The sequence below is a fragment of the Cervus elaphus genome, chromosome X (assembly GCF_910594005.1).
Source record: "Cervus elaphus chromosome X, mCerEla1.1, whole genome shotgun sequence".
Lineage (NCBI taxonomy): Eukaryota > Metazoa > Chordata > Mammalia > Artiodactyla > Cervidae > Cervus > Cervus elaphus.
In genome coordinates this window covers 147,930,128-147,944,044 of record NC_057848.1, presented here as the reverse complement: position 1 = coordinate 147,944,044, position 13,917 = coordinate 147,930,128, and the positions used below count along the sequence as shown (strand labels likewise).

Here is a 13,917-nt window from a genome sequence, read left to right as displayed (position 1 = left end):
TTTATTAGTTTTAGTCTATTTCATAAGATTATATATATATATATATATATTTATAGAGGGAGAGAGAAATCTGGATATATTTAGCTTATTCAAGAATGCAGGAGAAATAATATTGTAATAAACTAGCCTTCTTTTTCAGTGGCCCATTTCTTTTCTCCAACAATACTTAGACATCTAATCTTTGCAAAGCTCCCTGTTAGTATGGGGAATACTAAGGTAAACAAGAACCATTCCTTCTCATAGAATTTTAAAGTCTTGGAGCAGCTATGATGTAAGGAATATTGTAAGATATCCCCTACAACTAAAAGGACAAGTCAAAAGATGATGTGAGGACTTGGGGGTTTAATTGTGAGTAGTCTAAATACCCCTTGGCAAAGGGGTTTGAGACCTTGGGAAATGCAAGTCCTTCAGTGGGAGGTAATTTTAATTAAGCTGGGTGGTGGGTCACGTGAGTTCGAGTGGTAGGCAGATACTAAAATCTCAGGTGCTCTGTCTCAGATTAAGAGACTAAAGCCTGGAATAGAAAGCTGCTTTTAGCACTTATTTCAAGATCATGTACAAAGCAGAGCAATCTTCACCTAGGGCAGGAATGGAATAGGTTCTGTGCTCTTTTTTCCAGTGTGGGAGAACACAGTCCACAAAATAGGTGATTTGTGTACATTATAACAAGGGAGTGTCTGAGAAATTAGGGTGTTACTTACATGAGGTGGGGCTTCCCTGGTGACTCAGGTGGTAAAGAATCTGCCTGCAATGCAGGAGACTTGGGTTTGATCCCTGGGTGAGGAAGATTCCCTGGAGAAGGGCAGGACTACCCGCTCCAGTATTCTTGCCTGGAGAGTCCCATGGACAGAGGAGCCTGGTGGGCTATAGTCCCTGGGGTCACAAAGAGTCAGGTACAACTTAGTGACTGAGCATGCATGCATAGTAGGTTTAGTGGTTTTACATGAGATGGGATGCTCTGAAGCCACTGTGCTGGCAGTCTTTGCCCTGGGCTGGGAGAGATATAGTCCATCCAATAAATGGACATTTTAATTAGGTTATCTGGAATGTAATTTGGTAAACTCTTAAGGACTAGATTTGTGATGGAGGTAAAATAATTGCAAACACAAGCATCTGGGATGGAAGGGAAGATATAAAGGAGGGATGGAAATAAACTCTGACACAAATTCCAGGAATTTTGAGTTGCATCAAACTGGGTAGAATCACCCACACCAGAAATAAATATCCTAAGAAAAATTATATAGCAAGTAACTTAGTTTAACATGCTAGACAACATATCAGCTGATTTCTTGTGCCATATCCTAGAGAGCTACAAATTCTGTTATTTCCTGGATTAAAAACAAACAAACAAAAAAAAAAAACGGGAGGTTTGTAGGTTTTAGGGGGAAAATAATTATAGTAATAACTAAAATTTAGCAAATCCAATCAATGCATGCCAGATACTGTGCCAGTGTCTTATTTAAGTCACATTCCAATATTCCTATTTACATGAATATATGTGAACCAAGAGCAAGAAGACTACTTATCAAATCCATTTCACAGATGAAGAATCTGAGGCTCACAGAATTCTGCTATTTTCTTCAGTTCACCTGGCGTGTAAGTGACAGAGCTGGGACTAGTGCCCTGATCTGAATTCTTCTACAGCCTACACTGTTCTACCACTCACAACCTGAGGCCAACTTTCTATCTTTTAATTCATTTCTCATTACCGTATGGTATCTCCTGGGAAATACAAAAAGAAGGCATCTGCAGCCAGTGTACTAAACCCAGGTGTATTAACAAGGTGAAAACAAGAACTAAACACTGAGTGGGGACTGTCTAGGGCCTGCATTTGCCTAAGGTTCTCCTGCCCCTATCCACAGGGTTCTTTCAGAGCTGACTCTACCCAGTGCTGGTACATGGTACCAGATCCAGCCCTTTCCAAATGACATGGCGCTGCCCCTGAGTTTTCCCCAGTGTACCCTTATGTCCACATCTGGATCCTGACCTACTGTCTAGCTCTCCCCTACTTCCTTTTGTAAGGCTATACTCTGCTCCCAGTGGAACAGAAAGCCCAGAATCACCCACCTATCCCCTATCTGTCCCATCCTCAGCATGGAATCTCTCCAAAAGCAGCAGCCCCAAGCACTATTGTTAACTGTGGAGGTGAAGTTTAGAAGTCTGCTCATCTGCTCTGGGTGCTTCCATCACACTCAAAAGTTTTTTCTCCAAATTGGCTTATGAGTAGATTAGGCACAGGATCTACTGGTTCTTCCAGAGATAGTGAAGGACAAAAGCCTGGTGCGCTGCAGTCCATGGGGTTGCAAGGAGTCAGACACAACTTAGACTAAACAACAAAAATAAGGTTTTAGAAGGCAGATGAGGTTAGAAAGAAAAGCGAATTTAATCTACTGACTCATTTGAGACTGGCCACTGAATCTGCACACTGATGAGTAAGCTTAACTAAGTGACCAAGAACCAAAGCCTCCCTTCTAAGTGGTGGATGAAGAAGGACCAAGGAAGTCACTGTCTCACAACCATCTGCAGAGACTGGATTCTAATAGACCCTGTAGCCCTTCCAGGAGGTTATGCTAGTATTCCACAAATTGCCACAAATTTAGCAGTCAACAACAAGACACATTTATGATCTCACATGTCTGTGAGAGAAATCCAAATTGCTTCTGCCGGTTTCTCTGTTCTGGGTTTCACAAGGCCCAAGTCAAGCTTTCAGCTGCCAGACCTCTCCTTAAGTGTTCTGGGAAGAATTTCCTTCCAAAACCATTCAGGTTTTGGCAGAATCTAGTTCTTTGTGATAATAATACCAAGGCCCTATTTCCTTGCTGTTAGTTGGACCTGCCATAGTTTCTCCAGGCCTCTCCCCAATCCTCACATGTGGGCCCATGTATTTTGAGTTAGCAATTAAACTGAATCCTTCTCATGCTTGGTATTTCTCTAACTTTCCTGTCTGCTACATCTCTCTCCTGCAGCAAGCCAGAGAAAGTTCTCTGCTTGTTAGGTGTCATGTTATTAGATTTGGTCTATCCAGGTAATCCAGTATCTTTATGTGAAAGTTGGTTGCATAACCTTACCAAATCTGCAAAGTGCCTTTGGCCATGTAACATAACATATTTACAGGTTTCAGGGATAAGGGTATGGGCATCTTCATGGAGCAGAAAATGTTTCCCCGGGAGACATGCCACCTTTCAGAAGTAAAAAGAAAAAAAAAAGACCATCATTTTCCTGACTCTTGTCTGTATCTGCCTCAGAGGAAAACCCTGGTTTTCCACTGTGCCTAAAGACACCTGTACAAGCGTTCAGGCGTCTTCATCAGGTGATGGGCAGCAGAGGATCACTAGTTGTGATTTTTGACCATGCAGCAAAAGGAAGAAGAAAAGTCTCAGTGGATTGAGACTACTCTAAAGGTAAGTGCAGAACGGTACTATTTCATGACCAAAGGTGACCCTTCCCTGCTAAGATTTACAGTGTCATTTAGAAAATTGGGAGAAGGGGATGACAGAGGATGAGATGGTTGGATGGCATCATTGACTCGATGGATATGAGTCTGAGTAAACTCCAGGAATTGGTGATGGACAGGGAAACCTGGAGTGCTGCAGTCCATGGGGTCATAAAGAGTCAGACACGACTGAGAGACTGTACTGAACTGAACTGTATCTGAAAACACCTGTCACATAGTGGGCACTATAAAAAGTTGGAGTGTTTCAAGGCAATTTTTGCCTTCTCAAAAACTTCTCCAAGAATGAAGAGGGCTTTTATATACAAATTGTAAGTGTACTTTACTGATAATCTCCTACTCTTGTTTGTGGAGAGACTACACATGCTCATCACATTTGTCTTGCTCTGCTCCCTGGACACATAGGGACACTGAATTGTCCAGTCCACTTGTGTTAGAAAGGATTTTGTGATTACCCTTGCCACTGAAATATGAACAGAAAGATGTTTGTTCTTTTCAGATCAAGGCATTTGACAGTGTGCTACCTCGATGCTTTCTGTTCAATTCAACAGCAAACATGCAAAGTCTGTGTTGAGATATGGATCCGCATGGTGGAAGCAGCCTAGATCCTTGGGTTACCTGACAGCAGAGACACTGGCTAACTCAAGGCAAGCTTTATGTATAGGACAGAGAAACTTTTGTAGTGTTCTCATTCAGGTTTTAGGCTTCTTCCTACATTCCTGCTAGCAGATACCACATGAATAACATACACTACTATTTCTGTTGCCCGTTTTATTTAAATATACTAATTACAACAGAAATAGTGCTTATGTTCTTGATGCTAAAAATTTTTGAAGAACATGAATAAATCCAAATCCCATTCCTTATTTCAATCTCTAAAATTCAGTCTCATGCAGAAGTAACCCTAATTTTTAAATGCTGTATATGTTACATTAAAATATATTCTGGGCTTTTTTCTTACATAGATAAAGTAGGAAAATTCAATGTGAGTTTTTAACACGCATGGATAATAATGTATGTATTATTTTGCTACTTGTCCTTGTCACTTAATGAAATGAGTGCAGGATCTTTCCATGGAAGCAGGTATAGATCTATCTCACCCTTCTACTTCCAAAAATTCTAAAGTGTGTATGTGCCACAATTAACCATTCTCCTTCTGATGGGCACATATGTTGTTTTCTATTTATTGCTATAACTAATAGAACTGAAACCAACATCATTGAATATAACTTATTGGGCAAATGTGGCTATTTTCTTATAGTAAAGACATAAAAATAAACATTGGATTGAAGCAGAAATACTGTGTTGATTGTAAGTTTTTAAGAATATCACTGCTATTCTGTTTAAATAATATGTACCAATTTATACTCTGACATATTAATGTATGTGAGTATCATAAACTCACAGGTATCTTATTCAATCAATTTTAAACATAGATCAAGCTTTTATGTGAATATATATCCTCAATGTTATTTTGTATTTCCATTTTCTAATTCTTTTATTGAAAACTATCACTCATTAATAAATTCCTCATCCATACAAAGCAGGATTTTTGCAAAGTATATTGAGTACTGGGATATCTCTGGGTGCGTGTTTTTAAATTCTTTGTCAGTAAGATTCTTTCCAATTAGCAAGGATTTGGTTAGAGTGACTAGATCCCTGAGAAGAGTCTAGACAGGATATCTTCAACTAGTAATGACAAGGAGGCATGGTGGGTAAAGAAATTTCCAGAGTCCATGAGAGAGGCCACATACTAAACCAAGTCCTGATAGCCCCGGGCAGGCTGGCAGTCAGAGTTCTGAATTCGGAGTTCAGCACATAGTGGAGAGAACATGGGGAATCTTGGAGGGTCGTGGACAACTTCCGCAAAAAGGCTTCGAAAATCTATGAATCATTATCAGCTTAAAGTTGCAGAGCAATCTGAGTGGGTAGATCTACTGGTTGAAATGACCAGAGACATGCCTGATACCCCTCCTTACCTTAGAATCCTCCTTGCTCACTGTCAGGCAGAGTACAGCGAGCTCCCCTGTGTCATTCAGTGATAATATTAATGAATATTGAGAGATACTGAGAGACCTACCCCTTATCACTCCTCTGGTGGTTCTGTGCATCCTGACCAGTGTATCAGAACTGATAGCTGTCTTCATGCCTGATGACAAAAGCCATTTTCTCTGTGTACAGAGCCCTCCAGCACTGAAGCTGGAGCTAGAACATCAAAATATATTCTAGATGCTATCCCCACCTTGGGCTTCCCTGGTGGTTCAGAAGTAAAAAAGCTGCCTGCAGTGTAGGAGACTCAAGCTCGATCGCTGGGTCGGGAAGATCCCCTGGAGAAGGGAATGGCTACCCACTCCAGTATTCTTACCCGGAGAATTCCACGGACAGAGAAGCCTAGCAGGCTGCAGTCCGTGGGTGGTCACAAAGAGTCGGACACAATTCAATGACTAACACTTACCTATTTACTTATCCCTACCTTAGACTGCTTCTCTGGGTTCCTGAGTTCTTTGCAGCCGTAAGGCAGATACCCGTTCAGTGGTCTGTTGCCACCAGATACTCTCTGGGGTAGACATATGGCCCCTGGTGTGTAAACATTTTACAGATTGTGTAGAGAGAATAATCGCAAATAATGCAGGTTGAGACTTTGGGATTGACATGTCTGTGCATGCTCAGTTGTGTCTGACTCTTTGTGACCCTATGAACAGCAGCCCACCAGGCTCCTCTGTCCATGGGATTTCCCAGGCAAGAATACTGGAGTGGGTAGTCATTTCCTTCTCCAGGGGGTCTTCCTGACCCAGGGATCGAACCTGCATCTCCTGCATTGGCAGGCAGATTCCCAGGTGGCTCAGTGGTAAAGAACTGGCCTGCCAGTACAGGAGTAGCAAGAGACCCAGGTTTGATCCCTGGATCTGGAAGATCCCCTAGAATAGGAAATGGCAATTCACTCCAATATTCTTGCCTGGAAAATTCCATGGACAGAGGAGCCTGGTGGGCTACAATCCATGGGGTTGCGAAGAGTTGAAGACAACTGAGCACATGGACGCATGCACGTGCACGCACACACACACACACACACACACACACACACACACACACACACACACACACACACACACACACACACACACACACACACACACACACACACACACACACACACACACACACACACACACACACACACACACACCCCCCCCCCCCCCCCCCCCGGCGGGAAGCCCACTGAATCTATTGATACTTTATTAGTAGCAAAAGTCCATACTTCATTCAGTTTTCCTCCATTTTTTTTCCCTAATGTCCTTTTTCTGGCCCAAGATCCCATCAACAGTAGTACACTGCATTTAGACATCACTTCTCCTAGGGTCCTCTAGACGTGACAGTTTATCAGATTTTCCTTATTTTTAATGACCTTGACAGTTTGGGGGAGTATTTGTCAAGTATTTTTAAGAATGTCCTGCTTTTGGTATGTCTTTGATATTTTCTCATGATTAGACTGGCATTATGGGTCCTGATGAGGAAGGCCTCAGGAATAAACTGACATTTTCATCATATCAAGGGTACATTATCAACATGACTTAACAACTGATGATCTCACCTTGTTCACCTACCTAAGGTAGTGTTTGTCAAATTTTTCTACTGTACAATTACTCTTTCACTCTCCTTTCCATACAGTACTCTTTGAAAAGAAATCACTATGTTTAGCCAACACTTAAGGGGTGGGGAGTTATGCCCCTCTCCTTGAGAGTGGAATAACTACATAAATTGTTTGGTATTATTCTCTACATAAGATGTTTCTATTCTCTCTGATTTATTTATTCAGTCATTTATGGCAATATAAACTCCTGGATATTTATTTTATATTTTGGGTTATAATCCAATATTAGATTTCTTTTCCTGTTCATGTTGTTCCATTGCTATTAGTCTTTTTGCTTCTAAGCCCTCTCAGAAGATACAGCTTAAAAAATGTCTGTAATACTAGCCCATCTATGCACATATAGCTATAATTATTTATATATCTGTCCATCTGTATCTATAATTAATAAACTAATATTAATATAATATTATTAACTAAAGTCAATAGTTTACATTAGGATTCACTCTCTGTATTGTACAGGCCTTACAGATTTTGACAGATACCAATGGTATGTATCCACCATTACAGTATCATACAGAAGAGTTTCACTGTCCTAACATCCCTCATTCTTTGCTTTTTCCTATCAGAGTCTTGATACACAAATGGGTTTCTTGGAGACAGCATACAGTTGAGTCTTTTTTATCTGATCTGACAATTTCTGCCTTTTAACTGGTGCATTTAGAGTATTCACACTTAAAATGATTGTTGATATACTTTTACAAAAAACCTACTATTTGTGTAACTGCTTTCTATTTGTTGCATTTGCTCTTTTCTATATCCTTTTTTTCTGTGTGTGTGTGTTCTCTGGTATTAACTGAGCATTTTATGTGATTTTATTTTAAATAGAATAGTACTCAAATTTATTTAAATTCCTTATTTGGAAATTTCAAATTCTGTAAAGTAAAAACCTAACAAATGTTAACTGGATCAACAGTTACCATTAAACTATTGTGTTTAACCTCTTAACTATTGATGATTATTGATTCTGAGTGTCAGGTATATTGGGTTCATTTTACTCTTCTCTGTATGGTTGTATACCATTAATAATTTCTCTAGCGAAAATGTTCATTCTAAATATCATATCTTTATACCACATTTTCTTTCTCCAGTAATCTGTTGATGAGAAATTACTAAACTCATTTTAATAGGTGTGCTGACCTTTATACAGAGACCAGATAATGACATCCCAAGGGAAAAAAAAATAACTTGAGCTAATCTCACTTACATAGAGGCATCGACTACAGTAAATAAATTCATGGCATATCCAATATAGAAGTGAATAGAGAGGCTGAATTCAAGAAATGCAAAGCTACATTACAAAAAATTGTCAACTGGAATTTCTTGACATTAACAGATTAGAGGATAAAATGCATCGGATCATGTCCAGGGGTGTAGAAAAAGTCTTTGAACGATACTTAACACCACAGTAAAAAAAAAAAAAAAAAAAACCTTTAGTAAAATAACAATTGAAGAGAATTTTCATTTCCTAAAATCTACAGCAAACTTAGATAAATGTGAAATGTTAGAAGCATCAAAGTCAGAACAAAGACACAGATGTTATGGTACTATTTCTACTGTTTAAAAGTGGCCTGGAATACATAACTAAAGGAATAAGAATATCAAAATAAAAGAGGAAGGAATATTGAAAAAAATGAAATCACTCAGTCGTGTCAAATCTTTGCGACCCCACGGTATGTAGCTTGCCAGGCTCCTCCATCCATGGGATTTTCCAGGCAAGAATACTGAAGTGGGTTGCCATTTCCTTCTCCAGCGGATCTTCCTGACCCAGGGATCAAACCAAGGTGTCCCAATTGCAGGCAGACTCTTTACCATCTGAGCCACTAGGGAATCCCAGAAAACGGAGTTTGTTCTGTGGACCATATGGGGAGCTAACCGGCCACTCAATGTTGAAAAGACAGAGATAATAAATGGCAACAATATGAGCCTTTAATTAGAAAATCCAAAGGAACCAGTGCACAAAATACTCGAGTAAGAGACTCCAAAAGCTGTTGTATGTAAGATTACTATACAAAAAAAAATCTCTTCAAAAAAGATTACTATACAAAAAAAAAATTTTGTGTGTCTGGCCACACAAAATCAATAGCTAATTAGAATAATTAAATAGAAAATTTAACAGCAGCATTATCCGTAACAGCAGCAATATCCAAAACTTACCTAAAAAGAAATTTAACAAAAATGTACACAATCATTTTGGAGGCAACTATAAAAATGTACTGATAGAGAAAGAAATCCCAAATAAATAAAGAAGAACACTAGGTTTATTCATAGGGAAAAGAATACTGTAAATATGCCAATTCTCCTTAAACTATTTACAGATTTACTACTTGCTTTGGACTGAATTGTGCTCCCCCCACCCCCGCCCCTAATTCATATGCTGAAGCCCTAACCCACCCTTGTGATTGTATTTGAAAACAGGGTCTTTAAGGAGATTATTAGAGTTAAATGAGCTCATAACAATGGGGCAATAATCCAATTAGGCTGCTGTTCTTAAAGGAAGAGGAAGTGATACTAGGTATCACTCTCCATCTGTGTATTTACAGAGAAGAGTCCCTGTGTTGAGTTCCAGTTCAGTTCAGTCACTCAGTCGTGTCCGACTCTTGCGACCCCATGGACTGCAGCACGCCAGGCCTTCCTGTCCATCACCAGCTCCTGGAGTTTACTCAAACTCATGTCCATTGAGTCGGTGATGCCATCCAACCTGTGAAAACAGCAAAAAGTCAAAAGGAGAGCTCTTACCAGAAACTGAGTCTGCCAGCACCTCTAACTGGAATTACTAGCCTCCAGAACTGTGAGAAGGTAAATTTATGTTGTTAAGACACTCAAGTTGGTGGTACTTTGTTACAGCAGCCTAAGCATGTTAATACACTGCCTCATATGTAGCTTCCAAGATGGCAAGCAGACTTGGGCTGCTGTTTACTAAACTCAATCCTGGAGAAACTATAAAAACCAGAATGAAAAGAATAATACCAGCAACAACAAAACAACATAAATGAGAACCCCCTGGGAGAGACTAAGTCTGTGTTGAACTAGAACCTGAGCGTGGGCAGGTGGGGGCATGCCTCTGGAGTTGAGACAGGTCTGTAGCCTGCAAGAGAGGCAGACAACAGGATTGGTTGGAGGAAAGATTTTAAGGTTCAGCCTGTGGTTTCCTTCACTGTGACTTGGGACCATGGATTTCTACTGCTTCACTGAAGGAACCTGAGGCATCTCCTCAGAGCCCACCTAACAGGATGGCAACCAAAGTTTGGTGCAACAGTATGAGTCCAGAGGCTGTGCAGTAACCACCTGAGACCTCTTTAGAGGATGAGGACTGATATTTTTTAAAGTTACTATTATGATCAAATATAAAGAATGGAAAGAATGAATCACACTTAACAAGGGTAGGTATTCTTTCATGAAAAAAAAATGCATATACACACCCACTTGCTAGAGATGTAAATATATTTCTTACTATGAATGAAAGTCAAAAAATAAAGTGGCCACACTGGACTGTGCAATGTTAGTAATATAAAAGATCTGAGTCTCACAAAATTCTGTAACGTAGCCTTTTCTCCTTAGAAAGTAGAACTTTTAGAGTAGAAGTCTCCCCAAAGTCTATGTATGGCTGGCGAACAAACGGCTGTGGGCCAATGTGCTTTTTCTCTTAGAGCCTGCCATGCGTCCTGGGAACCTGCCTTGCACTGCAACTTTCCCGTCTGGTATCTAGCCTAGGACTTAGCTATTTTCTGTAAGGTTTGCAGTAGGGAAACAGCTGAGTTTTCAGAGAGTGAGTATTACCCAGGAAGCCTTTGAAGAAGCAGCTAAGAGGACACCCTACTCCCTGCCTCCACCTTGAGGAATGATGCAACAATCTCCCCCCCACATATAGACGGACCGGCACACAGCCTCGTCCCTGCTTTCACTCCTGGGAAGCCCAGGGCAGAGCTGTCAGCAGGAGGTGTGAGCTGACTTCCCCCTCCAGGGTCTCAGGTCTCTGGAGGGGAGAGGCGAGGCTTAGAATTGTGGGAATATGCCTCCCTAGAATAAAGGAGATGTCACAGAACTCCGCTCTGATCTGCCACGCGCTAAGAGGCCCGTGGCATAGCCGTTAGGCCCAGCAACCCCTCAGTTCTACCTCGAGGTATCAGGAAGTGAAGCCTTTGATCTGAGGCTAATGGTCTCAGATCAAAAGAGGACAACATCCCGGACTTTATTTGGAATTAGGGAGAGGAGCCTGAGCGAGGACTAAAGGTACGCTAAACCGGGCACACACACTCACTGTCCCTGCTGTCTACCCTGGGAAACCCCGGGTCAGGCTGTCAAACTACCGGACGGACGGTCTCGGTCTGGTGGAGGGGAGGGACGCGGCGGGGCGGGGCGGGGTGTGTGTGCCGGGGGGGGGGGGGAGACATGAGTGACAACTGAAGACCCTGATAGTCCAGGGCAAAGGGGGTCACATCAAACCCTGCTCGTGTTGTCAGTTCTGGAAGGCCCCAGCAGGGGTGGCCAACTAAGGCTTTCCTTCGTTTCCTCCTCGGGAACGGGAGGGTCTCAGGGACGGAAGGCCATTTTTGGAAGCAGTTTAGCTTCAGAGCGGCAGAGGGGAGGATGGCCGGGCCCTGCCAACAGTTGACAGGATGCTTCTAAATGTGAACTGAGAAGATTTTAGACTGTACCCCACAGAGCCTAGACCTGCCAGCCCAAGGCACACTGACTTATCTACAGGAGTCTCACGGGGCAAGCTGATTAGGGAGCCCTGTGGGTTCTAGAGCAGTAACCTCACACAAACCTGCAAAGGTGGTCTTGGTTAAAGCCAGGGAGGAATCTCCCTGTTGAAGGCGCTCACAGCATCTCCTCCCTCCTCCAGGTGCCCTCATTGTCTGTCTTCCTGCCCACACTCCTGCCTGCTGTCCCTGATCTGTGTCATCATGCCTCGGGGGCAAAAGAGTAAGCTCCGCGCCCGTGAGAAACGCCAGCAGGCCCGGAGTGAGGCTCAGCATCTCCAAGATGCTCAGACCTCTGCAGCAGAGGAAGAAGAGTTCCCCTCTTCCCTTACTCCTCCTCTTGGTGGTAATGTCCAGAGCTTTCTTGCTTCTGGGTCAGATAGAAAATCCCAGGGGTCTGGGAGAGCCCCTTCCACTACCACTACTTCTGCAGGTGCTTCATGCACCAGATCTGATGATGGTGCTAAGAGCCAAAATGAAAAACCAAGCACCTTCCAGGCATTACCCAGCACTGAGTTTTCCTGTGGAACGCCTCTAGACCAGAAGGCAACTCTGTTGGTGCAATTCCTGCTGCGCAAGCATAATCTGAGAGAGCCCATTACCAAAGAAGATATGATTAAGCATGTCATCAAAAAGTACAAGAAGCACTTCAATGAGATCCTCAGGAAAGCTTCTGAGCTGATGGTGCTGGCCTTTGGCATTGAGGTGAAGGAAGTCAACCCCACCACTCATTGCTATGCCCTTGTCAGCAAATTTCAGCGCACTAGTGATGACAGGCTGAGGGGTGAGGAGATCATGCCCAAGACCGGCCTCCTTATGACCATCCTCTGTGTGATCTTCATGAAGGGCAATTGCGCCACTGAGGAGGATGTCTGGGAGGTGCTCAATGTGATGGGGATATATGCTGGAAGGAAGCACTTCATCCATGGGGATCCCAAGAAGCTCATTACCAAAGATCTGGTGCAGGAAAGGTACCTGGAATACCGCCAGGTGCCCAACAGTGATCCTCCACGCTATGAGTTCCTGTGGGGCCCGAGAGCCCATGCTGAAACCAGCAAAATGAAAGTTCTTGAATTCTTGGCCAACATGCATGATACCGTCCCCAGTGCCTTCCCATCCTGGTATGAAGAGGCTTTAAGAGATGAAGAAGAGAGAGCCCGAGCCAGATTTGCAGCCATGCTTCGCAGCAGTACCCTGGCCAGTGTGCATTCTGGGGCCAATGGCCGAGGCAGCTTCTCTCATCTGTAGTGAAATCTGAAGCATTGTCCTGAAGTAGTGTGGGCACTTGGAGGGATCACATTGCATTGCATATTTGAATAACCTACAGATTTATGTTTTGTTGTTGAAAGTTTTCAAATGTTGCTTAAAAAAAATATTTCAAATGTTAAAAAAAAAAACTTTAGTTCAGAATCTAAATGTATGAATGATATTGGTTACATACTTAATGCTGTTTATGAAGTTTAAGAGTAATAGTTTTGCTATTTTGTTAAACAAATTAAACAAATAACCTTCCATCTTTTTTAGTGATCTGGAATAGATAGATAAGAAAAGACAGCATTGGAATAGGCATTTCCTTAGAAATGCAAAAGAAATTAGAGGTAAAATAGTTGGGATCAAAAAAAAAAATAGAGAAACAAGTAGATGGTGAATTCTTGGTTTCCCTTATTCCTTATATTTTCCTGTTCTGCAAAATAAAAGTTATATATCTGAACTTGCTTTGTTTATTCAATAATGTAAGAGAAATAAAATCATACTAAATTGTTCACTGTTTTTTCCCCTTAAACATTAATCGAGCAGTTGCTCTTTGGAAGGCTCCATGTTAGTATGTATGGAGAGGGGGGGGGCGGGTAAGAAAAAGAAGGCTGAGCCTTTTCCCATTGGATTAGAATCTAGCAGCAGCTATCATATAAGAAAGACAGTGATGTATATTATCTAGGGTGAAACAGATCACCAGACCAGGTTGGATGCATGAGACAAGTGCTCAGGCCTGGTGCACTGGGAAGACCTAGAGGGATGCGATGGAGAGGGAGGCGGCGGGGGGGATCGGGATGGGGAACACATGTAAATCCATGGCTGATTCATGTCAATGTATGACAAAAACCACTACAATA

At 42.0% G+C, this 13,917-nt stretch overlaps 1 protein-coding gene across 1 annotated transcript; it reads left to right on the top strand.

Annotated features, from left to right (window-relative positions):
- Positions 1-12,010: 12,010 nt before the first annotated feature.
- On the top strand, positions 12,011-13,054 carry LOC122690186 (melanoma-associated antigen B18-like). Its single transcript, XM_043897217.1, has 2 exons — positions 12,011-12,120; positions 12,211-13,054. Exons 1-2 carry the CDS (start codon positions 12,011-12,013, stop codon positions 13,052-13,054), a joined length of 954 nt encoding a protein of 317 aa, XP_043753152.1.
- The last annotated feature ends 863 nt before the right edge of the window (positions 13,055-13,917 follow it).

Coding starts and splice junctions, on each gene's coding strand:
- LOC122690186 (XM_043897217.1), top strand. CDS start 12,011: ATGCCTCGGGGGCAAAAGAGTAAGCTCCGCGCCCGTGAGAAACGCCAG. Junction 12,121..12,210: donor TCTGCAGCAGAGGAAGAAGA/GTTCCCCTCTTC, acceptor GGGGTCTGGGAG/AGCCCCTTCCACTACCACTA.